General features: G+C 42.5%; 1 protein-coding gene across 5 annotated transcripts in view; it reads right to left on the reverse strand.

The window, feature by feature from the left end:
* The window catches only part of CHD9 (chromodomain helicase DNA binding protein 9), a 343,123-nt gene that overhangs the window by 121,066 nt on the left and 196,006 nt on the right, over positions 1-26,051 (reverse strand). For all 5 annotated transcript variants that reach the window (XM_073604968.1, XM_073604966.1, XM_073604967.1 and 2 more), the window contains 9 exons: positions 21,245-21,391; positions 16,000-16,068; positions 15,862-15,917; positions 13,014-13,131; positions 11,541-11,627; positions 9,991-10,128; positions 8,521-8,642; positions 5,345-5,588; positions 4,755-4,931 (listed from right to left, as the gene is read on the reverse strand). In XM_073604968.1, the coding sequence (XP_073461069.1) occupies positions 4,755-4,931; positions 5,345-5,588; positions 8,521-8,642; positions 9,991-10,128; positions 11,541-11,627; positions 13,014-13,131; positions 15,862-15,917; positions 16,000-16,068; positions 21,245-21,391 (1,158 nt within the window). The remainder of the gene's footprint in view (positions 1-4,754; positions 4,932-5,344; positions 5,589-8,520; positions 8,643-9,990; positions 10,129-11,540; positions 11,628-13,013; positions 13,132-15,861; positions 15,918-15,999; positions 16,069-21,244; positions 21,392-26,051) is intronic.

The following is a 26,051-nucleotide window of genomic DNA, read 5'->3' on the forward strand; positions in this document are numbered from 1 at the left end:
TAAGATCTGGTTCACCTCCCTTTGAACAGCTCGGCTCCGGGTGCCTCCCTGATGATTGACATAAGCCACTGCTGTGGCATTGTCGGACTGGATCCTGACCGGGCAACCCTGTAGCCTGATAGTCCAGGCTTTTAGGGCTAGGTATGCCGCCCGGATCTCCAGAATGTTGATGGGTAAGGTCCTCTTGGTCTTGGACCATAGCCCCTGGATCGCACACTGTTCCAGAACTGCTCCCCAACCTGACAGACTGGCATCTGTTACCACCGTCCAGGTAACCGGTAGAAAGGATTTCCCCTTCCGCAGGTTTTCGGGTATGAGCCATCAATTGAGGCTCTGACGCACCGCATGCGACAGATGCATCGGAAAGTCTAATGCCTGAATCTTCTTGTTCCAGGTCGACAGAATACTGTGTTGCAGTAGTCTTGAATGGAACTGAGCATAGGGAACTGCTTCGAATGAAGACACCATCTTCCCTAGCAGTCTCATACAAAGACGGACAGAAGGACAGAAGGACCCTTCTTGGTCCTGACTGTCAGAATCAGCTCCCTTAAAGCAGTGATCTTTGCCTGAGGAAGAAATAATTTCTCCTGGCTTGTATCTATGATCAGACCCAAATACTCCAGTCTTCTTACTGGTTTTAGGAAAGATTTTTCTAGGTTGAGAATCCAACCTAGACGTTCCAGATACTTGACCGTGGTCCTCAAGTTTCCGTTCAAGGAGGCTACCGACCGGTCTATGAAGAGCAGGTCGTCTAGGTATGCTATGACAGTTATACCCTGAGCCCTTAATCTGGCCAGAGGAGGAGCCAAAATTTTTGTGAACACTCGAGGCGCAGTGGCTATCCCGAAGGGTAGAGCCACAAACTGGAAATGGCGCCCTCCTACCTCGAAGCGCAGACACTTCTGATGAGCAGGAAAAATGGGCACATGTAGATATGCATCTCTGATGTCTATCGATGCCAAAAATTCTCCTCCCTGCAGGATGGAGACTACTGTCCGAATTGATTCCATGCGGAAGGACTGAATCTTTAGGCATTGATTCAGATCTCTTAAATCCAGAATGGGTCTGAGATCCCCATTTGGTTTTTGGACCGTAAAGAGGTTGGAATAGAAGCCCAATCCTTGATCCTTTGTGGGAACCACCATAATGACCTCTTGCGACAAAAGTCGCTCTAACGCTAGAAGGAGTGACTGCTTCTTCTCTGGGTCTCTGGGAACACTTGATCTGAGGAAACGAGGAGAGGGAAATTCTTGGAACTCCAGCTTGTATCCTAAGGTTACCGTGGAGATTACCCATCTGTCCTGGAAGTCCTCCTGCTAGAGCCTTGAGAACTGCAGCAGTCTTCCCCCCACTCGAGCGAGCGGGGGCGCCCCTTCATGAAGAGGTCTTAGCGTCTTGTCTAGTAGACTTCTTTCCCAAGACTTCTTTTGTCCCTGGGGTTGACTCTTGTTTCTTGCCTCAGACGGAGGAGGCCGTCGTGACTGCCTGGAGGCTGATGCCCCTGGCGCTGGGGAAAGAGTCCGTTTGAAAGAGGGACGCTTACTCTTCTTCTTAACAGGTAAGAGAGTGCTTTTCCCACAAGAGATTCTCTTGATATAGTTATCCAAATCTTCTCCAAACAACCTTGCACCACGAAAAGGAAACCCAGCCAGGAGCTTCTTACATGGTGCTTCGGCTGACCAATTTTTCAACCATAAGATTCTACGCATATGCACCAACCTAAGTGAAAGACGAGAGGTTTGCATGATAGAATCTCTGATGGCATCAACAATATAACATAAGGCCGCTGGAAGGTTAGCGAACCCCTGGGCCTGCTGTTCAGGAAGCACTTTGATGACCTGCTTAACATGGTCTCCTAAGTATTGACAGACTCCAATCGCTGCTATAGCAGGTTGGGCCACTGATCCTGCTAAAGAAAAAACATCCTTCAATAAGGAATCCATCTTTCTATCCACAGGATCCCTGAGCATCTGAGCGTTGTCTACAGGACAGGCTATTATTTATAGAGGAAATGGCCGCATCAATGGCCGGCATTCCCCACATCTTAATAAATTTTTCTTCCATAGGATAAAGCGTAGAAAACTTTTTTGGCGGAAGAAAACGCTTATCTGGGTGATCCCACTCAGAATAAAGGAGCTTTTCAAGTAAATTATGAACAGGAAAAGCATGCGCTGTTTGAGGAGGTTTCAGCGACCCCAAAGAAGAAGAGGATTCCTTAACAGATTCAGGTACGGGCAACTTAAATGTGGAGCGGACCAATCCAGTAAGGATTTGCACTAAGACTTTCTCCTCCTGGGAAGTCACAGAGGGCCCCTCTCCACCTGATTCTTTCGAAGAGGAATCATCTGTCCCATCCCGATCCTCTGAAAGCGATTCATCTCCTTTATCCCCGAGCTCCTCTGTCTGAGGGTCTTGGGAAACAGAGGAAGGCCTGGTACGTTTTCTTCCACTGAGTGAAGATGTAATCACGGCCATTAATCTTCGCTCTAATCCAGTAATGGTTGAGGAAAAAACCTCTTGTGTAATGTATACAGGGGCTGAAGTGCCAGAAGCAGGTACAGCCCCTGACCCCAACGGCTCTCCCTGGCCAGCCGTCCCTGGCCAGGGGGTCCTCAGAACCTGACTGAGATCCCCTAGTGTCTCTGGTTTTGGGGTTACCTGAACCTCTTCTACCCATAGTGCAAAGCAACAAAGGTGTGAGGTATCCAAAAAATGAACACTGACTGCTGAGCGATGTAGTCCGGCAAAGCCCTGCTACCAAATGCCCAGTCTGGTATTACCTTAGTAAATGCAGCCTAGGAGAATGCCTGTGCCCCGCCTTACATGCGACTGTCAGCTCTGTGTCCCTCCCAGGCTCAGAGCACCTGTAAAGTGTGCTTTAAATAGCCATGGTTTCTGGCACTGTGGGCGTCTGAGCATGCTGACGCTGTGCTGACGCACCCCACCTCGCGAGCCGCCCCTTCCGGGACCAGCATGGAGGAAGGCTGGGGGTGGAGGAAGAAGGAGGAGGCCGGCAGAGATGGGGCCTGCATTGCAATGGCGGCGACGGCGGTGACAGTGCGGTGTAAAACCGCCTTACAGCACATCTGTAGCCTCCCCCTAGCCTAGGGGGAAAATCCCAGATGAGAAAACCCCCATCCATCCTACGTGAAGCGGGTCGGAAGAGCCTGTGCAGCGTGGAACGCATGAAGGTATGTGCTCTTGGCAGCCCCCGGTGGTCACAATAGGCATAGCGTGCATTTTTCTTTAAAGGAGAAAACCCACTAGAATTCAAAAATTCTGTGGAATCTCCTCTTACCTTATCCAGCCGCAGGATTCTGTATACACAGACCCAATCTTCACCTCTCACGGTGGGCTCCGTTTGAAAAAAACGTCAGAGACTGGGGCCCCCTACGAATAGGGGGATCCACAGTTCTGGCCCTGTAAAGCACCCAGCCAGAAATTTGGAGATTTAAAGCCATTTTCTGATCTGGCGGGATCCAGCTCTCTAAAAAGAGAAGCGTTACAGGTAAAACCTTGTTTCTTCGGACACGAGGCCCGGGTACATAAAAGACACTTTGAATGGATCCGGTTCGCCTGGCTTGCCCCAGTATAGGATATCAGGATATTCCCTTTGGAGCTTCAGCACAGGACATCTTTACACGTCCAACACCTAAGACACTGGTGTAAAAACTGAGGTATCCCTGGAAGGGGAGGGATTATATAGGGGGTTGAACTTCCTGATTAGGGTGTGACCAGTGTCCAATACCTAGTGGTACCTACATAACCCATCAGTTATTACTGTGGCTCTGTGTCCCGTGATGTCCGAGAAAGAAAAAAGGTGAATTTTTTTTCTAAAAAAACATAATACACATGAGAGACCATATTTATCAGCATTTAACACGCACAGGCGTATAATACGCACCTTCACTTTAAGAGGGAAGTTTCAGGAAGAATATTACATTTTAAATTAAGGACTGTGAAGCAAAATAAGGGTCAGTGCCCATCAATGCAGCCTCACCATTACCATTAATGCAGCCTCACAAGTGCCATCAATGGGCCTCCCCATTGCCATGAATATAGCCTCAAAAGTGCCATGAACGCAGCCTCACCATTGCCATCAGTGCAGCCTGATCCATGCCCATCTGCATCCACAGAGGGGACAGGGAGGGGGGTGGGACGAGCGCCGACAGATTACATACATGAGAATCTCCTGTTTACTCAGCGGCCTCTTTAATACAAAGTCCCGCCTCCTATGATAGACAGCGCAGTTGTCCAATGCAAGCCCAGGAGACAGTACTTCCTATTACAGAGGCCGCAGGAGATTCTCACTGTATGTAATTTGATGGCGCTCGAAAATTTCAAAACCCGCATTTCAGATTTAAAAGACATCTGTATGGGTTCATGCAAATGTCTATTGAAATCACCCCCGAAGTTGCCAAAATTACTGCGGCGCCGCAAAGTCTGGATCACACATATTGGGACAGTGCCGTTGCCTGCAATAGGCTGCGATTTGACATGCGATTTAATCTGTAAATTCGTGCCGATTTGAACTGGGCCTTATTGTCTAAGATAATTTGAACAAGCTGACTTTAGAAACTGATTGGTTACTATGCATCGCTGCACCAGATTCTGTGTGCACCAGTTTTAGTAAATCTCCCTCAGTCAGACAACTCGCACTTTCAGCAAGATCAGCCTCCATATTTTTTCATAACAGGCTCCCTTTAAGACAAGTCTGCACAAAAAAGCACAATACCCCATAAGAACACACTCACCAGATTCATGAGTTTCAGACCCTCAAGCAATTTGCAGTTCTTGTTTTTCAGCCTGTGTGCCTCATCAATTATAACACATCTCCATTCAATAGCATTGAGTTCTGGGCAGCCCCCCAGGATCATCTCAAACGTAGTGATAATGGCATTGAACTTATATGTCCCTCGGATAACACGACCCTGGAAAGTAATTAAAGTCTTCATTATTATTCATCACTTTCTTCTTATCAACTTTATCAATCAAAACAAAATTCAAATCTATGAAAATTGAAGGGTTTGTTCACAGCAACCAATCCTTGCTTTAAAGGGTGGGTCACTGTCTTTTCATACCTCTAAGGAACCCCAGTAACGCTACAAACTGTGTAATGTGAGCAGACCTTGAAAATCAGGCATATGATCTGTCCATCAAAGAACCCAAATGATGTGGGAAGCATGTAGCAATTTAACTGGTCAACACCAAAAAAAATAAAAAATTAAGTGGACTTCTTCTGGATCTGATTGGTTGATGTGGGCACACCAACATACTAGAGGAAATAGGGGGTATCAGTAAGGTATTGCTAAAGTGACCACTGTAACTGCTGAGAAAGACATACTTGGGAGTCCCGGAAATACATTTCATATTGCTGAATCATCTGCCGGCTTATCATGCTTCCATGATACACAACTACGTTGAGGTCTGTCCATGTGCGAAATTCTCGTTCCCAGTTAGTGATGGTGGAAAGTGGAGCGATGATAAGGAAAGGGCAACGGATGCCTGTCAGGAAGATCTCATGCAGGAATGTTATGCTTTGGATAGTTTTACCCAAACCCATCTCATCTGCTAGAATGCAGTTCCGTCTGTAGAAAAAAAAAAAAAAAACACACAAATTAAATAAATGTTAGTATGGGACTCTTCTTCGTAAGCTTAAAGGTCAAGTTCCCCTTTTGCGAAAAAATAATAAATGCACATATTTCTTCAGAAAAAAAATGTACATTATTTTTTTTCCAGAAAGCATTGCACCCATAATCAAGAGCTCATGGGTGCAATGTCAGGCTCCTGCAAACTCTCAGTATAGCTGTCTGCCCGTACCTCCCGTACAGGCAGACAGTTATTAAAGAGCAGGAAGATCAAAGAACTATGAGAGTGTTCACCAGTGCCCTCACAGTTTGAGAGCTACAAGCTATCTGCCACATTGGCAGACAATACTTCTAGTCCACTCATTCACAGATCGCTGTGAATGAAGGATGCGGCTGTGTGGATGGAGCCCCACACAGCCGCGCTATTTCAATTGCGACAGCAGGTGTGGGGAGAAGATCCTTGCTGTCACAGGGGGAGGATGGGGGAGGGGGGGTTGGACTGCTGGAGCGTGTTACACCATAAAATATGGGTGTAATGTGTAGTATGCTCCCAAAAGATTATCCTTTAAATTCACACCACATAGTTCTCTGCTGTGTTGAGGTTGCAATTAACTTGGCACTCTTGTTTCTGGTAGCAAAATCTTGCAGCAAACTGGATTTCTTTCTACTGTGATCTGTGAGATACTCGATTTCAATGCCCCAACATTTATAAAAGAGGAAATTTGCTACAAAAAAGGTCAGTCATAGGCTTAAATCAAAAAAGAATGTACATTATGTGATACTTACTAAAATACGCTATCTGCATAAGTGAAGGACAGACCTGAATGTTTATGAACTGTCTAGCATCCTTGTTTAAATCACACCAACCAACAGACTTTACATTTTGGCACACACTGCAATCCCAAGCAATTCGGGGAAAAGTGACAGGTATACTTAAGGCTGCATTCACACCTGAGCGCATCGTTTCCAGGCAGAAAGTCTTGCGTTTTTGCCGAGATTTTGTACAGGTCAAAAGGTCACCAAGGTAAAAAGCAGAAGAACACCTGTAATTTGCCCAGAAAAGAAGCTCATGTACTTTTTTGAGCTTCAGGCATTTTGCTTCAGACAACAGAACGCTCACATGTGAACAGGGGCCATTTAAATGAATGAGATTTTGCTTGTTGGGCGTTTTTGAATTTTTGAAATGAGCGTTTTACGAGCTGAAAACGCTCAGGTGTGAATGCAGCCTTAATCTAGCCTTATTAGTCTGAGTGTAGGTGGATGAACAGCCAATTAGTAATATTCCTATCTTGACAGCACAGATTTCAATTTCTACATGACCGCTGGCAGCTGCCAATCAGAAGCTAGGGCGGGTGTACAACCATGTCCTGATTAGCCATTACTGCTGGATATACTGTGTGCCATGACTTATACTTATAGCCTGTAAAGATGACATGGTGTTTTATAACAAAGATAATTTGTGCACATATTATGTGGCTTACAGAGACTATATTTTAATTAAAGTTTTAAAGTAGTATTCAACCAAAAAAAACCTGAATATTCATATAGCACAGCATACGAATAATTAGATGATGTGGCTGCATTTTTTTCAAGATTTTATACCTTTATTTTCACCTGTTGATCTGGCCAGTAAGTTTTTTATTTTTTTAACGGATCAAGCTGTCCAGCAAAAGTAGCAGTTGGAGGGTAGAGACAAACCCTTTACCGTTGACAGAGTTGATTACAATGGTCAAGTTTAATTCATCTATGTAAAAGCTATATTCCAAAAGGAAAAGAAAAAAAAAAAAAAAAAAAAAAAACGGTCACTGTAACTGCTTAGAAAGTGTTAGCTGGAGCTCAGCTTTAAGTTTGTTAGCAATGCAAGGAACTTTTAAAGTGGGTAAAGGGAGGGTAATAAAGCAGTATTAAACCCAAAAACAAAAACGATCTTCCTTTAACAAAACAAGCTGAGCAGCAAAGGTGAAAGTTAGAGGGTTGAGACAAGCCATTTAACATCGACAGGGGTGTGTACAATAGTCAGCTTTTATTCATTTATGTTCAAATCTTTATCCCAAAAAATAAAAATAAACTGTTGCTGTGACAGCAAAAAAAGCATCAGCAGATGTTTGGCTTTAATTTGTTTGTCTAATTTGTCTAAATCTGCTAGTGGATCCAATGCTGTGTACACACGATCGGATTTTCTGACAACAAATGTTGGATGTGAGCTTGTTGGTGGAAAGTCCAACCGTGTATATGCGCCATCGAACATTTGTTGGCGGACTTTCTGCCAACAAATGTTGGCTAGCAGGTTCTCAAATTTTCCACCAACAAATGTTTGTGGTCGGATTTTTTGATCGTGTGTACACAAGTCCATCGGACAAAAGTCCAAGCATGCTCGGAATCAAGTACAAACCGGAAGCACTCGATCTTGTAAAACTAGAGTTCATAATGGAGATATCACGTATGTCTTGTACGTCACTACGTTTGTAATTGTTGGCCAACATTTATGTGACCGTGTGTATGCAAGACAAATTGCAGCCAACATCCTTCGGACAAAAATCCACGATTTTGTTGTCGGAAAGTCCGATTGTGTGTACAGGGCATAACACTACCCTCTGGTGTGTTGCTCCTCCATCCAGAGTGGAGCCACCCAATGACAGGAAGTGTGTTACTGCCTGGATCACTGGGTAATAATAAAGGGTTAAAAGCCTAAAAATGCAGCCACCTCAAAAGATTAGTAAGCCGAAATATATAATACATTTTTATTTTTGCCTTTATTACCGATTTAATGTAACCAATGGTTGACATTCACCAGTGACCACTGTTACAATAGAGAATCAGTAATCTGTATTCTTTAAAAAAAAAATATTATTCTTTAGCTTCTAAATATTGCTGATTCAACGACTTGTGATACATGTGATATTACAATATATTATAGGGGTGCAGAACTCACCTGTTATACCAGTTGAAAAGCAACCAGTTAAGTCCTTCCAGTTGGTATTCTCTGAGCTGGTTCCCAGTTTTATACTCTCGTGATTGGTTGATCTTCTTCCAGGAATTAGGGGGAGGTCGATCCTTGCAAAAAAAAAAGTAAAGTGTGAGTTTTGTTAAGTGAATTCAAAGACTATTGCACAATAGGTACTGTATCATGAATCTGTAAATATCACAGGCTGGGGTGGATCAATGTGCTATGCGTAAGAAAAAAGGCAGTAAAAATGACTTTATCATTGTAACGCCAGCAACTGACAATAAACATACTGGATACAACAATGTAAACAGGTACAGTCAGGAGTCAGATATATGCAGCACAAGAATAATGGAAATATTTCTGTTAGCTTAAAGTGGTTGTAAAGGCAGAAGGTTTTTTAACTTAATGCAGATAAAAAGGTGATGCGCTAAACAAAATTGCTTGTGATATAAAAGTCCAACTGTAGAAATCACAAATCCGTGATAATGCAGGTAAATCCAAAAAACCTCCACCTCCTGCGTGCACCGTCACCACAGGTAATGTAGACTCTTACCAGAGAGCCTGGACCCTTTATTATGAAGGTTCAAACAGGCTTGATGTAACAATCTTTGCAGGGGTCATCCGCTGCAGATGTGTCCTCAAACCAAAAAGGGAATTTTGTTTAGTGCATCACCCTTTTTGTATATGTATATTATTGTGATTATATCTCACATTAGGGGTGCTGTTGGACTATATACACCAGCGATCTCCAAACTCGGGCCCTGCAGCTGTTGCGGAACTACACATCCCATGAGGCATTGTAAAACTCTGACATTCACAGACATGACTAAGCATGATGGGAATTGTAGTTCCTGAACAACTGGAGGGCCAGATATGATATACACTGTAATGGTTTTGATTGATATCATTTCTTTGTATGATTTTTTTTTCACAGTATTCCCTTTTTTTGTTAATTAAGTTAAAAAGCCTTCTGTCCACGAGTGTTTTAGCCATCCAAGATTCTCCCTCTTGATCCCCAATCGGGAGAGAGGGGATGGGGCACCGTGTCTGAATGGACACACAAAGCTGTGACTCGGCTCGGGTACCCCATAGCAAGCTGCTTGCTGTGGGGGCACTGAAGAGGAGGGAGGGGCCAGGATCACAGAAGAGGGACCCGAGAAGAGGAGAATACAGGCTGCTCTGTGCAAATACACTGCAACATTGCAGGTAAGTGTATAACATGTTTGTTATTTTTATAGGAAAAAAAAATGAGACATGAACCACTCACAAACAATAGCATTCAAATACGTTTATAAAATGCCATAAGAAGGCATTAGAAGCTGTTCTGTGAAACATCCTATTAACAAATAAAATATTTCTCAGTCGTAAAATAGGATCTCATGACTATCACAAGTTTCTCAGTTTAAATAGACCACAGCGCATAGAACTTCTGGATATATGTCTGAAAATCCTTACCACCTTCCTAGTGTCTGGCCTAACAGCTTGTAACTGTTCAAACTCTTCTATTTTGGACTGGTCAACGTCTTCTTTCAGTTCCCACGTGCTGTCTTCATATGGAAGGGAACACCACTTTACCAAATAATAAATTACAGGCTAAAAGGTGAAAAAGAGAACAAATTAAACCAATAATAAAACCCTAAGGACTCTTTCACACAGGCGGACTGATCATGACCGCCTGTCAATTTTTTATTAAATGTCTGGAAGATTTGGATACTAGCAAAATGAAAAAAAGAGTGACCAGTCTAACTGTGGGGGTAACCAAAAGCAAACATTAAAAAGCCCACAAAAACCAATAATACTGGAGATTGACTTCAGCTCAAAGAACAGCCTGAAGGACCTTACAGCTGAAGATGGCATCAAAATATGCCTGAATAAGCACCTGGAGAGTGTGTGAATGGAAGGCGGAGTGGCCGCTGTGCAAATCTGTGAACAGAAGCCTGATGCCAGAACACCCAAGAAGCACCCACAAATCTAGTAGAGGGACCCTGACAGCAAAGGATGGAACTGAATACTTAAAACCATAATGATGATCTAAGCCACAAAGAAACAGTGGGACAAGAAGGTCTTTCCTCTTTACAGGGACCATCATCATGTATTTCAGAGAGAATCCATCTTTCCAAAGGAATCAGTGGCTGTGAGATACACTTGCATAGCACAAACTACATCCAGACAATGAAGAGATCTCATTCTGGTGAACTGAAGCCAGAGGGGACTGAAGAACAATGTTCAGGTTGAGGTGAAAGGCAAAACCCACCCTAGGAAGAAGGGAGGCTCTACGTCTCAACTCCACCTTGTTCCTTGTCCAATATGTGGGCTGAACAAATGTCTGCAAAGGTAAATAGACGTCGCCCACTTTGGAAAATGGAGGTGCCCCTTAATGCCAAAGACGACTTTTGTCAGAAGGCTTGGGGGACAGTTGCAGGCAGACTGAGTACAAGGAACCATTTTCACAGTCTTGGGGGTGGCCTCCCAGGATGAGCCCTAGGCTACTTATTTTGGGGCAGAGGAGTACTCTTTCCCCAGTGGTATCTTTGATAAGAGAGTCAGATCAACTCCTTTGAGCTGCTGTCTCTTGAAGGGCATGTGAAATAGAAGCTTCTTACATGCTGGTTCTGCAGCCCAGCAATTGTACCAAAGAGCTCCCCTCATGTTTGCAGACAGGAGATAGACATGAGAAATGGAACAGGAGATCTCTAACAGCCCATCCACATAGTAGTTCAATGAAATCATCAAAGCAAGTCAATCGCAACTATTATGTTGTGAGACCGCAGGACTTTAATAATAGTACTTTGGTAAATTCTGAATAAGCAGCTTGCTTTGAGATGTTTGGCATATTGGGGTTGTGGTGGGACTTCAAAGTGCATCTTGTTGACTCTATGAACCTTTATTAGAGTTTCCTCCCACAGCATACACGTATACTCATTTGCAGTAACATCATAGCCAACTTATAGAACTAGACAGCCACTAGCCATTTAGTTAGGCACTACAGAATGTTTTTTACTTGCCTCTCCCGTATCTTTATCTTCACAGAAAGAAACTTCTAGCACACGATCAACTTCTACATAATCTGAGTTAAATAGTTCTTCTTCCATCTGTACATCCATAATAAAAAAAAAAAAAAAAAAAAAAAAAAAAAAAAAAAAAGAGTAAATGCATCTTCCTGACAATGATACCCAATCAATATTCCCCAATAACTACAGCTTTGAAGATAACTCTGCCTCTTGTAAAAAAATACCTTCTAGGTAATCTTTTACAAAAATAGCGTTCAGATTATAAGTAGTAGTAGCTATTATCTACAAAAAATATGTTTGGCATGGCAAAGACAGAAAAAGGCAATAGTTTGTAGTTTGCAGTCGGGTTTCACCAAAACTAACTACACAAAAATGTCACTCCTTTCTACTCCACTCCATCTGGTGAACGTTGTCACAAGACTACATCTGAAAGCTTCCCATACATATTGTAGACACAGGCTGTCACACAATCTGAACATTATTAATGGACCAATGTCAGTCTTTCCATAGGGGCTGAGGCCCCACTGTAAAAAGACACAGGTTCTATCACAGCTGATACCAATATCTTCAAATAAAAAAAAAAAAAAAAAAAAAAAGGAGCATGCAAACCTGCTCAGCTGGCACAAGCCTTAAAATGAAAATTCAACCGAAAATATTTGGGTTTTGAATAGAGTAAGGCTGGCTATAGATGGATCACTTTTTTTTTTTGATCAGCCCCAATGCCCCCCCCCCCCCGCTGTGCCATTGTATTCTGACAGCGTCACTCCCGCGCTGTCAGAAATCACAGACCAGTGGCTGTAGCTGACTGGCTGATCGAGAAACATTTTGCAACATTCCTGTTCATCTGAAATTGATCTTTAGATCAATTTCTGTTGACTGGGAATGGCCACACATGGATTGAGATTCGTACTGCTGAACCAGTCAAATTTTGATCCATCTATGGCCAGCTTAAGGAAACATCTTAAGCCCTTGTTCATACTGATGCGATTTATTATGCAATTTTACAGTTCCAAATCGCATATCAAGTCGCACCCCATTTTCGGTAATGGAACCGTTTAAATTGTCCCGACTCATGTCGCAGTGATTTTAAAAAAAGGTTCCGCACTACTTTTTTCCAATTTCATTTCGACTTGACTTCTGTTAAATGAAGTTGCAAACTGCACTGAGATTGGAGGTGCAAATCGCACTGGTCTGCGACTTTGAAATCGCACTGAAGTAGTACAATTTCAAAGCCGTACCAGTGTGAACCAGGGCTAATTGTCCTTTCTGCCACTGTTGATCTGTTTTTCCTTTACTTGCTGCCATATCAATGGAACATGAAATTAAGAATGTACTGTTTGGTGGAAAATCTACTATAAAAACCTGAAAATCAGGTATATTGATAACTGCTTTCCAGGCCTACATGAGTTGTTGAGTTATTCAACTCCTTCTTAGATGCTGAGGGAACGGAAAAAAACTTCTGCTTACATCAGCAAAAAAGTGTGCTCGTTGTGCCTGCCGGATCTTGAAACGTTTTATCTTCTGCTGGATTCTTTTATCCTTCAGCAGCTGCTGCTCGGTGGCCCATTCGCAGTGCAAATAAGAGCTGAATCAAGAGAAATATATTTCAGTGTTGCATCCTTGTGCGTGTCCCCATAAACACTTCAAACCTTTACACTGAGTTATGGAAAATGCAGGAAACAAATCACTACAAGTCACAGTAAAAAAATGGACAACAAAACACTTTGCACAGCACCTTGGCTGCTTATCACACTTCAGTCTCACTGGGATGCATACAGTCTCCTTATCTTCAGTTTAAAAAGATAACTTTCAGCTTACATAAAGTGTATGCATAGCCAATATTTTTTTTGTTTTGTATGAAATTGGCAAGGATTAAAACCTCAAAATCTCATCTTTACTGAATATGTTCTGAATATGTTCTGTTATGGAGGTTTCCTTTGACTTAGTGACCTGGACATATAACATGAAGTGAGAGGAAATCTAAAGCCAAAGCAATCCCCCTTAGACAGACTGAACAGACGTCCCCCATCATTAGATTTCATCTCCTCTTCTGCTCCAGTGACAACTCTTAGGCCCCATACACACTATTAGATTTTCTGCAGATTTTTGTCTTCTGATTTACCAAAACCATATAATATGAGGTCAAACCTTAAGAGTTTCAATTTGTATGCAATCAGACAGGCCCTTGTGCTACATGGTTTTGGTAAATCTGAAGACAAAAATCTGCAGAAAATCTAATAGTGTGTATGGGGTCTAAAAGCATGAATTTCCCATCAACAACGATCACCAGGACAAATAAAGAAGAATGTATTCAGCGGGGATACAAACAGCAATATAAATTCAATTTGAGTATCAACTCTTCCCCTTTGCATTCAAAACTAGAAAAAAATGCTTTGGTTATACAAACACATTAAAAGGTGTTTTCTTAATGCCTCATTTTCTAGTCCATGTTCAAATCCATACCAATGATTCTTAGGGCACTTTGTGGCTTCTTAACGGCATCCCAAAACAAAAGATGAAGGACAATATATACACATGGACAGTTTCCCCAGATATAAAACAGGACAGCTTTCTTTTGAGAAAGCATTAGCGATTGGCTGGGTAGTAGCAAAGGGGATTTACTGTTTCCCTATAATAATCCGCCGTAGGTACCTTACTGTTGCTGCTATCAGGAAACAATTATCTAATGGCTATAGGTAATTCTGGCAAACACTGGGATGGATGTGTGTTATTAATCACTATTAGAAGATTTCCTTGCACAATCAAAAGTTTTGCCCCTTTTTCTGCAGAAAGAACTATGCGCTTAAAAGAAGTATGGCCAAAGCTTTTTTGGCCGTACTTCTCCTCGTGATCACAGGAGTGCACTTAGTTCTGCACTCCTGTGTCTCCGATTCAGAAAACAGTGAGCCAATGGCTGCTGGTGGCTGATGTCACAATTGGTCCATGCTCTGCAGGGATCCCGACAATAATATTGGGATCCCCCCAGATGCCTGACATGCTGCTGAGAGTCTAAGCCAGCTACTCCCGCCCCCTCCAGAGCCCAGATCTCCAGTGAGCGATGGAGAAGCAGAGCAGAGTTCAGGTGACTGACCGTCACCAGCTCTCTGCTCACTGAAGACTGAACTGAGCGATCAGCAGTCTTTGATTGCTTAGCTCTCAGTGTAGAGTTGGCAGGGAACAGCTGCAGCCAACTAGGTGAGTATGTATCCTTGCTTTTTTTTTTTTTTTTGCAAACACACACTTTTTTTTTTTTTTTTTTTAAAGTAGCTTCACATGTTCTACTGTCTGCTGGAACTGCATGCATGGCTGTTCTGATGACAGACCACTACAACTGTGCAATTGTTATCTTCCAGAAGTATGGATTCTTAGTGGTAGATTGTTTAACAATCTAATTACTACTGCAATTGAATCTATCAAGAAAAAAAATTACCAATATTTAATCTCTTTTGATGGCTTTCAAGGCTTTGAATTACAGAACCAAAATGATCTGATTATTTAGAAAATTTCAGTGGTTTTGGTGATCTATCCCTCAGGAGGTTGTTTTCTTCTCATCATTTTGAAAATGCCATTTCTGTCAAGTGTGGCCAAACAAACCAATTGATTAAGACACAGAACAATCATTTTCAAAGTGACAGTCAATGACTTATGATTGTTTTGTCAATCAGAATAACACAGGCAGATTTACCATAGGTATTGCATCAAATAATCCTTTTCAACATCTGATCAATTATACAAGACAACCAAATGAGCAATAGGATGGAAAAAAATGAGTATATGGTTAACATAGAAATATTAGTTGGCATTGTTCTTCCAGAATTTACTTTATGTGCAAACTTCTCAATTACAACAAGATCTTGTCCAAATAAATACATGTTTCAGAAGAATGCTGATCTACAGATTCCTGCACTGTAGGCTGTGCACCATAATAAAAATAAAAAAACTCCAGCCAAAATGGTTAAGGAGTTAAAACTCTGATCAGGCTTTTAATATTGTCTGTGATCCAACTTGGGAGATTTTCCATTGATTCCTGTCCCTAGAAAGTAATGCAAAAAAAAGGGGGAGTGCAATCACCACCCAGACATGAACAGTTTTGGTCTGTGTCCTCAGTAGAGAAATTTCCCATTACTGCTGATCTGGACAGCAAGTGAGGAGGACATATCCTAAATAATGGTACAGATGTTACTAAAACCAAACTGAGGCTCTAACCCTTTTCTAATTTAACTAAACTAAATCAAGTTTTCACTTGAGTTGGGTTTTATTTGAAAAGTTCTTTAACATAAGGATAAATGTAAAACAATTCAACTACTATACTTACTAATTTTTGTACTTGACGTAAAATTCTTCCACGTCAACCAACATCCCAGATGGAGTCTGAAACAAAAGTGCAATGAATGAGGTGTACCACACTCACAACCCGTCAAGACTCAATAGCCAGATCAATACAGTCTCCTACCTCTTTCTTTATGACCCTGGATGATAAAATTTTATCCACAATTGCAGCATCCTCTTCACTTGGGTTCTCCTGCAGGAAATGTGTTATTATAGTGTTAATGAAATTCTATACTTTAAAAACTAGATTTTCATACATTATCACTTTTTTAAAAACTTACAGAAATGACAGACAATGCTCAATAGTCTAATTTTTCCATGTAGCCTAATGATATCAGCTATTAATAATGAGTAAAGATCTGGTACAGCTAAAAGCTCACTAAACACAACCTGTGTTAGTTGTATGAAATTATATGCATATGGTGAAGCCATATTACAGATATAGACTATGCTCATTTGTTTAGTAGTACTGTACAATGACTGTTCTTCACTGCTCACCTCTAAAGAGCTGCAGGAATCTAGAAAATACCATGTCATGCTTTTGGACTAGTACTTTTTATCTAAAAATTATAATCACAATGTTAATACATTACATACCTAGCCTATCCACCTGGAAACTGGAAATCAGTGAAGTAGACGCTACTCCAGTGATCTCTACTTGCTGCCAGGACCCGTGCTGAACCGCTACCCTGCTGCATTCTGAACACAGGAGGTTGGCAACTTGGTGGTAAGAACAAAGCTTTCTCTGATTGAATAGGGTGGAGAGCTTGATGCCACTACCCTGCCTTTTCAATTTGTCCAATTAGAGAACATTGATTCAGAAAATCCAAAAGCATTTTCTAAATGTGGTCCATTCCAAGCAGTCAACCTCCTGTTTTCACAATGCAGCAGGGCAGCCGCTCAGCATGGGGGACTGAAGAAAGTGGAGATCACTTGGGTAGCTGTAAGCTCTGCCTCAGATAATTCCTGCTTCCAGGGAGATCATCTAGGTATGGTATATGAATGGCTACAATGAACCAATGTGACAATGTATACAAGGAATTCTTTTTTAAGCTATGTGGCTACAAAGGGGTAGAAACCTTGAATCTGGGGGATACAGTAAGAAAAATATGCTCCATCCACTCTAACACCCATTTCAAGGCCTGGAAATGTATTATTGTGAAAGATGGGGATGTCAGTGGCTGCTCTATTCTAACATACAGGGGCTTCTACACACACTGGCCACAAACATTGGTGCCCTGGCTGTCAATACAGGAAACTGCAAGTGATTTCAAACAAAACACTTTGGAATTCATATGAAAGTACAGTACTACACTTAACATAATGGGCCATTAAACAATATTTTATTGGAGTGCCTACAGATCAGCTTTAATACATATCCGTGGAACAGGTCTGACCGAATAAAAACAATACGCGGTCTAGAAGATCTGGTAGGGATTCTAATCAAATGCTCAGAAGACTAATACAAGGACTATTTACAACTCTGTATATGCCCAAAGTGGTTCTAAATGCAAGAGGGATGTCAGGGGACCCCAGAAAAAGACACAAGTGGGCACTGCATTGCACAGAGCAGGTAAGTGTAACATTTTTCATTTAAATTATTTTAGTGAAAAAAGCTTCACAACCACTTTAAGGTATAGATGTTTAACATTGAAAACTGTTGAGCCACATCAATTCTTAATGATGGCACACACACAAAAGGAGGCTTTAGTATTACAGGATCATACAGCTGCACTTCCAGTAATGTGGTGTAGCTCATTTAATGCAACAAGAAAAGATGCAGCATTGGGGAGACCAGACAGAAATAGCAAGAAAGAACGAATCTTCATAACCACACAATTAAAACACAAGGGAGAGGATTGCTGCACACATACAAGACATCAATTCTCACAAGCACACCATATTATGGAAGACCTTCGATTTTTTTTTTTTAAATAAAAATAACAAACATGCCTATACTCACCTGTTCTGTAAAATAATTTTGCACAGAGCAGCCCGATCCTCTTCATCAGGTGCCCCCACAGAAAGCCATTTTCCCTGGGGGCACTCGTGTGGGCTCACTCCAGAGTCCCGCTGCTGCATCCACTGACACAGACAGCAGGACTCCTGCTGCTACCAATCTGTCCAATTAGACAGAGAGACAGGGGCTGGCACCGCTGTGCTTGTGCATATCGCTTGATCAGATCGGGCTCAGGTAAGAAAAAAAAAAGGGGGGGGGGGAGCTGCAGCACAGAAGGTTTTTCACCTTAATAGATAGAGTGCATTAAGGTGAAAAACCTTGAGGCTTTATAACCACTTTAAAAACACGCAGGAAAGGAAAACCTTTGAACCACAAATGATAGTTCTGTATGAGACAAAAAAAAAGACAAATTGATTAATGCTGGCCATACACTTTTTTTTTGTTCAGCCAGCAGGCACGAATTAGGTAGATAGAAGAATACCCCCCTACAAGGACACTAACAGAATACACGGGTCAGTGGCTGAATCTGGATCGCTGCTGCCATTGATTGTCCAAAAAATTTCTGACATGTCTCTTCGATGGAAACTGAATAAATAATCAACTTCTGCCAAACAGGGAGACCATACACTATTGAAATTCAGCTGGCTTAGTCCGGCCAGTTTTGATTAGCGGATGGCCAGCCTTAATGTGGACCTCACTACTAAACATAATCATTTTCACCTCTGACTTTCTCTCCCCCTATCCCATTCCATAACGCTCCTAACTTTTTCTCTTTAAATACTACGTGTTGTGTTTTTTCTTTCTTCTTTTCAGAGATTGTTATTAACATTTTGTTAAAGTGTTACTAAACCCAGAACCCTGCATTCACTATATCTAGTCTCCCACAGTATACAGAACATGGAAATGCAATTATTTTAGTAAATGTAAACTGCTAAATACCTTTTCTCATCAGCAGTCCTGTGACCATCAGTGTCCAGCTGAGCACTGGTTAAAGCTTGCAGGACTGTCCTATGAGGCTGCATGACCCCTGACCCTCTGTCTGGACAGTGCTGATAACATGCATCCACCCCCCCACCAAAAAAAAAAAAAAAAAGGAGTAATAAATCACTAGCAATACACACCAAACTGAGCATGCGCAGAGTGCCTCTTAGGGCTCTGTGCTGTCAGCAGATGGATTGCGGACAGTAAATGAAGTGGAGGATCAGAGAAGGAGCAGAAAAACGCCCTTTTTACACAATGCAGGGGATTAACCCCTTAGAATCCACAGTGAGTGTATAGCAAGCATGATTTACTGCATATACAGACTGATTTTACTGTTGTGGGTTTAGTAACACCTTAATGCTTTATGTATCAGTCCTACTTGCACCTTAGAAAAAGGGGATACACCCCAAAAGTCTGTCCTTAAAATGAACATCAAACAATGGAACACCAACAATGTAAAAACATTTGAATTCCAGCATAAGTTTGCCTTCAGATAAGTGTTAAAATAAAAACAAGATGTTTAATCACTAAAATTAAACCTGTTTTATGCCTCCATCCCTATATCTAGAATTAAAAGGAGCGGTTTGGGACCTTAAATGAAGTACTCAAGGCACGACTGAATAATTGATCATTTATTATTTGATCATTTATTCAAGTCCCAAACCTCTCCTTTTAATTCTAATATACAGTCCAGCCTTGACACGTTCTCATTGTTCCCATTTCCTTTGCTACACATTGCAGAACACACTAAACTGCATTTTATTATGCCAGTGATGTTCCTCTCACCAATGGTTCAGATGTTCTCTGCTTTGACAAGCTAAGAGAAAGGACTAACCAAACACAAGATCCAAAATTCATGTTTCTAAATACAGTGAGGGGGGAAAAAAGTATTTGACCCCCTGCTGATTTTGTATGTTTGCCTACTGACAAAGAATTGATTTGAACAGTGAGAGACCGAACAGCAAAAAAAAAAAAAAAAATCCAGAAAACGCATTCCAAAAAGTTCGATTGGTTTGCATTTTAATGAGTGAAATAATTATTTAACCGCTTCACAAAACATGACTTAGTATTTGGTGGTAAAACCCTTGTTGGCAGTCACAGAAGTTAGACTTTTTTTTTAGTTGGCCACCAGTTTTGCACACATCTCAGGAGGGATTTTGTCTCACTCCTCTTTGCAGATCCTCTCCAAGTCATTAAGGTTTTGGGGATGACGTTTGGTAACTCGAACTTTCAGCTCCCTTCACATATTTTCTATGGGATTATTGTCTGGAGATTGGCTAGGCCACTCCAGGACCTTAATGTGCTTCTTCTTGAGTCACTCCTTTGTTGCCTTGGCCGTGTGTTTTGGGTCACTGTCATGTTGGAAAACCCCATCCACGACCCATCTTCAATGCCCTCGATGTGGGAAGGAGGTTCTCACCCAAGATTTGACGGTACATGGCTCCATTGATGAGGTGAAGTTGTCCTGTCCCCTTAGCAGAAAAACACCCCCAAAGCATAATGTTTCTACCTCTATATTTGACGGTGGGGATGGTGTTCCTGGGGTCATAGGCAGCATTCCTTCCCCTCCAAACACGACAAGTTGAGTTGATGCCAAAAAGCTTGATTTTGGTCTCATCTGACCAACACTTTCATCCAGAACTCCTCTGAATCATTCAAATGTTCATTAGCAAACTTCAGAAAGGCCTGTATATGTGCTTTTTTGAGCAGAGGGACCTTGCGGGCGCTGCCAGATTTCAGTCCTTCACGGCGTAGTGTGTTACCAATTGTTTTCCTGGTGACTATGGTCCTAGCTGCCTTGAGATCATTGATCATTGAAACTCCACGAGGTGAGATCTTGCATGGAGCCTCAGACCGAGGGATATTGACAGTTATTTTGTGTTTCTTCCATTTGCGAATAATCGCACCAACTGTTGTCACCCTCTTACCAAGCTGCTTGGCGATGATCTTATAGCCTATTCCAGCCTTGTGCAGGCCTACAATCTCGTCCCTGACATCTTTGGGACGGTTCTTTGGTCTTGGTCATGGTGGAGAGATTGGAATCTAATTGACTGATTGCTTCTGTAGACAGGTGTCTTTTATACAGGCAACAAGCTGAGATTAGGAGTACTCCCTTTAAGAGAGTGCGCCCACCCCCCCCCCCCCCCATGCTGATTAACCAGTGTAATAAAGATGTATATATTCATATTTTCAGGCTGCTCTGGTCCAGTCACGGGACCTCTCGTTTCAGCCAGCGCCAGCTGCAGGGAAGAGGGGACAATGCTCAACAACTAATGGGAAAAATAAAGTGGTAGCAATTTAAATGCACGGAAGCGAAGGCACCATGAGACTGAAAACAGAATAGAGTTTCCAAAAACTTTTAATCTTATACGCTTAGACAAGGATTTTACATAGTGAGGTTCTATTGAGTTTAGTAATGGCCACTTACCACAAACAGCTGTAAAGGCTGCTCTGCAGGCAGAGGGGCAGCACCCTTCTTGGTTTTAACATTGGCCTTTGGTTCATCCTCAGAGTTTTTCCCCTCCACCTCCTCTGCATATTTCTTCCTCTTTATCTGGCGGTTCGATCTCCGTTTCTAAATGGAAGAAAAAAGCAAGAAAAATCATAATAGTGTATATAAAATGTTTCCAGAACACACAAAGGATGCTATCCCTTCTAGCTGTTAGAATGCAAAGTAAACTGTACGAACGCTAGCCATATTTTACAAATGCTTACAGTCAACGTACACAGCACTGTAACGATCTCTTTTAAATGCAGTCACCATTAAAAGTTAAGTACGGTCAAACCTTTTTTGGCCATACTTCTCTTGTGGGTCACAGGAGTGCACTTACTTGCTCTCCTGTGTCCCGGAATCAGCTAAAGCCTGCTGTTGGCTGAAATCACAAAGCAGCTCCATATTGTTGGGATCCACCCAGATGACTGATCAGCAGCTGGCTTAGCCTCTTAGCACACAGCTGAGAGCCAGAGCCAGACACTCCCGCCCCATCCCCTGAGTACTCTGCTGAGTAGAGTGTTGTAGGGGCAATAGAAAGTGGGGTGGGTGTCTGACAGTCACAGCTTTCTACTCAGAGCTGACTGAGAACTGAGCAATCAGCTGTCATGTGATTACTCAGTTCTCACTTGTGTGAGGGCCGTGTTTTGGATACACAGATATTCTGTGCATCTGCGTGCAGGCAGTTCCATTCATGTCAATTGGAATGCAGCGGTTGCACTTACTCTGCCCCTGCTCCAGATTTGACATTCGTGTGGGTGCATATCTCCATCAGTGAGCATTCGGGAACATGTACCCACACCCACACACGTTAAACTGGGAGCAGTAGCTGTGTCTGTACAGCCACTGCATCTCAACAGATATGAATGGGACTGCCTGCACACGGACGTATGGAACACCTGTGCACCCAAAACACGGCCCTCACATGGGTGTATGCTTAGGAACGCCCATGTGAACAAGGCCTAACAAGTGTTACCAAGACTGAAAGTGACTGGAAATTTCTCCAATATAGAAATATACAATACTGCTATCTGTGGCCTACTAGGGAGGTTCTCTTCGCTTCCTGCAAAGGTGAAGAGTAACACTGGGACAAAAATTAACCACTTAGCCTTCAGAAGATTTATCCCCCTTCATAGCCAGGCCATTTTTTGCAAAAACAGCACTGTGTTACTTTAACTGACAATTGCGTGGTCATGTAACTCTCTATCCAAATAAAGTTTATGTAATTTTTTACCGCTTTCTTGTGGTAGTATTTGATCACCACTGTGTTTTTTAGTTTTTGCGCTATGAAAGTTAAAAAAACTAAAATTTTTGAAAAAAACAAAAAACTATTTTTTAACTTTCTGCTATAAAACAGATACAATAAAAAAAAAGAAATCAAATTTCCTCATAAATTTAGGCTAATATGTATTCTGCTACATGTTTTTGGTTAAAAAAAAAAAAAATCTTTACAAAAGTTATAGCATCTACAAACTATGGGACATATACTGGAATTTTTTAATTTTTTTATACCAGTAATGGCAGCGATCAGCGACTTATAGCGGGGCTGCGATATTGAAGCGGACAATCTGACACTTGACACTTTGTGGGAACCAGTGACACTAATAAAGTGATCAGTGCTAAAAATATGCACTGTCACTGTAATAATGACACTGGCTGGAAATGGGTTAAACATCTAGGGCGATCAAAGGGTTAAATGTGTGCCTAATAAGTGTTTGTGTGCTGTTTTTGCTTAGGGATGTGATGGATTTTATGCCCTGCTTTGCATCATCTTTAGAAGAGGCTTCCTTCTGGGAAGACAGCCATGCAGACCAATATGATGCAGTGTGCGGCGTATGGTGTGAGCACTGACAGGCTAACCCTCCCACCCCTTCAACCCCTGCAGCAATGCTGGCAGCACTCATATATCTATTTCCCAAAGACAACCTCTGGACGTGACGCGGAGCACGTGCACTCAACTTCTTTGGTTGACCGAGGCCTGTTCTGAGTGGAACCTGTCCTGTTAAACCGCTCTATGGTCTTGGCCACCGTGCTGCAGCTCAGTTTCAGCGTCTTGGCAATCTTCTTATAGCCTAGACAATCTTTATGTAGAGCAACAATTCTTTTTTTTTCAGATCCTCAGAGAGTTCTTTGCCATGAGGTGCCATGTTGAACTTCCAGAGACCAGTATGAGAGTGAGAGCGAAAACACCAAATTTAACACACCTGCTCCTCATTCACACCTGAGACCTTGTAACACTAAGTGAGTCACATGACACCGGGGAGGGAAAATGGCTAATTGGGCCCAATTTGAACATTTTCACTTAGGGGTGTACTCACTTTTGTTGCCAGTGGTTTAGACATTAATGGCTGTGTGTTGAGTTAATTTGAGGGAACAGCAAATTTACACTGTTATACAAACTGTACACTCATTACTTCACATTGTAGCAAAGTGTCATTTCTTCAGTGTTGTTACATGAAAAGATATAATAAAATATTTACAAAATGTGAGGGGTGTCCTCACTTTTGTGAGATACTGTGTGTGTATATATATAAAATGTGATTCTGCACAGCGTGGCCACACTGTAGCAGTAAATCTGCTATGGGGCAGTCGGTTTAAGGAAAATCTCTCCAAAGTGAACACAGACAAAAGAAACCCAAGAGAATTTCTAACACAACCCGCAATTCACAAATTAAACAAAAAACGTTGGCTAGAATTGAGCAGCAAGATGTTTGAATAAATCTTGTGTTTCCACACAATGATCTTTCTGTGCAGTAAGAAATTTAAAAAAATGCTTAAAAGGCAAAGTTCACCTTTAGTAGGAATGTCAGCCTCCTGCAGACACTGCTTACAGCTCACTGCCCAGACAGTTACTCAGATGCTACAGAAAGTGTTAGTGAACTACGGGGGTGCTGATCAGCGCCCCAGTAGTTCATTGAGATCAGCTTTCTGCCATGGTGGCAGGTGGGACTATACATGCATAGAGCTGAGTTTAATTGAGACCTGAGTGGAGGGAATAGATGACGTGCCCCTGCCCCCTGTGTGATTTGATTGAGAAGCATGCACATCTGAGACTGTCAATCACCTGCTGTGTGTTGGGAAGGGGGGGTTGTCACTGGTGTCTGGAAGAACTGTCAGAAGTGACTCATGCAGATATAGCAAAGAAAAAAGAGGGCTGAGAGGATCCACACCAAGTGCTTTGGGTTGAGGCAGGTACACACTATATGTGGATATGCTTTGTTCATTTTTCAGTTTAATCACTTGCCGACCGGGCCATAGCCAAGTGGTCAGGTAACTCTGGAGGCTGTCATATAACGTCCTCCCAAAATCACGCTCCCGCGCGCTCCGGGGAATGTCAATGACCATCGGGTCCGGAGGACCCGGCGCATCACGGAACGGGGTAAAGGGCCAATGACAGCGCCCCTTTACCATGTGATCGCTCCGTCCAATGACGGAGCAATCAGTTGTCAACAGACCGGAGTGCAGCAGCGCTGTGGGCTGGATCTGAAGTGCCCACAGCGTTGATCTCTGCCCAGCCATACTACAGCAATGCTCCATCCATGCTCAACCGTGCCCAGCCATGCCCCAGCCGTGCTCATCCATGCCCCAGCCGTGCGCATCCATGGCTCATCAGTGGCCATCAATGGCTCATTCATGCCTCATCCTTGCCACATCAGTGCTCATCTGTGCCACATCAGTGCTCATCTGTGCCACATTCATGCCACATCAGTACTCATCCATGCCAAATCAGTTCTCATCCGTGCCACATCCATGCCACTATGGTGCCCATCAGTCTCTCACAAAAGTGAGATAGTCAAATTAGATGTGTAATTTATGCTCCTTGAACGCCTAATGGTGCTCCCTGCATGTTGGGTATCTGTATGTGGCCAGGCTGTGAAAAAGTCTCACACATGTGGTATCGCCATACTCAGGAGGAGTAGCAGAATGTATTTTGGGGTGTCATTTGTGCTATGTACATGCTATGTGTTAGAAATATCTTATAAATGGACAACTTTGTAAAAAAAAAAAAATAAGTTTTCATTTTCTTTCCACATTTTCCAAAAAACTTGTGGAAAAAATAACATGTTCAAAAGACTCATCATGCCTCAAAGATTATACGTTGGGGTGTTTGTTTTACAAAATGGGGTAATTATTTGGGCATTTCCATTGTCCTGGTGCTCCAGGCCCTCAAAAGTGTAAAAGGTAGTCGAGAAATTACATGTGTAATTTATGTCCCTAGAACGCCTGATGGTGCTCCCTACATGTATTCATTTGTGCGTTAGAACGCTTGTTATCTATGGTGATGTGTTATACTATGTCCGTTTATGGTATGTATATAGATTAGAATTTTCCTGTTCTGTTCTATGTTGGGTACCATTTTTGACTGTCTCCGTGGATTTGTCTAGATTCACGCTGCAGACGTGCGATGTTGTGATGTGAGTGGGCACTGCTGTCTCCATGGGATTCAGCGTGGGGATTTTGGCGCCATTGTAGTCATGTGACTGGATGTATTGCTGCACGCTCGCACCGCTATTCGATACTGTGATTGGCTGGCGGTGGGATGGGCGTGCAGCGTTGTGACGTGGAGCGGCTTTGGCTCTGGGATTATATCCAGTGTTGCTGCCCCCCGCCCCAACTTGGCTTCCGTTGGCCACGGCGACCTGGAAGTTGTTTCTTAAATAGTACAACTAGATGACAGATATCACATGACTTGCGGGCCCGCATTTTCACGGGCTTTTCGACGTGTGTTATACCACGTGAGGCT

This window comes from Aquarana catesbeiana, linkage group LG11 (genome assembly GCF_042186555.1).
Source record: "Aquarana catesbeiana isolate 2022-GZ linkage group LG11, ASM4218655v1, whole genome shotgun sequence".
NCBI classification, from domain to species: domain Eukaryota; kingdom Metazoa; phylum Chordata; class Amphibia; order Anura; family Ranidae; genus Aquarana; species Aquarana catesbeiana.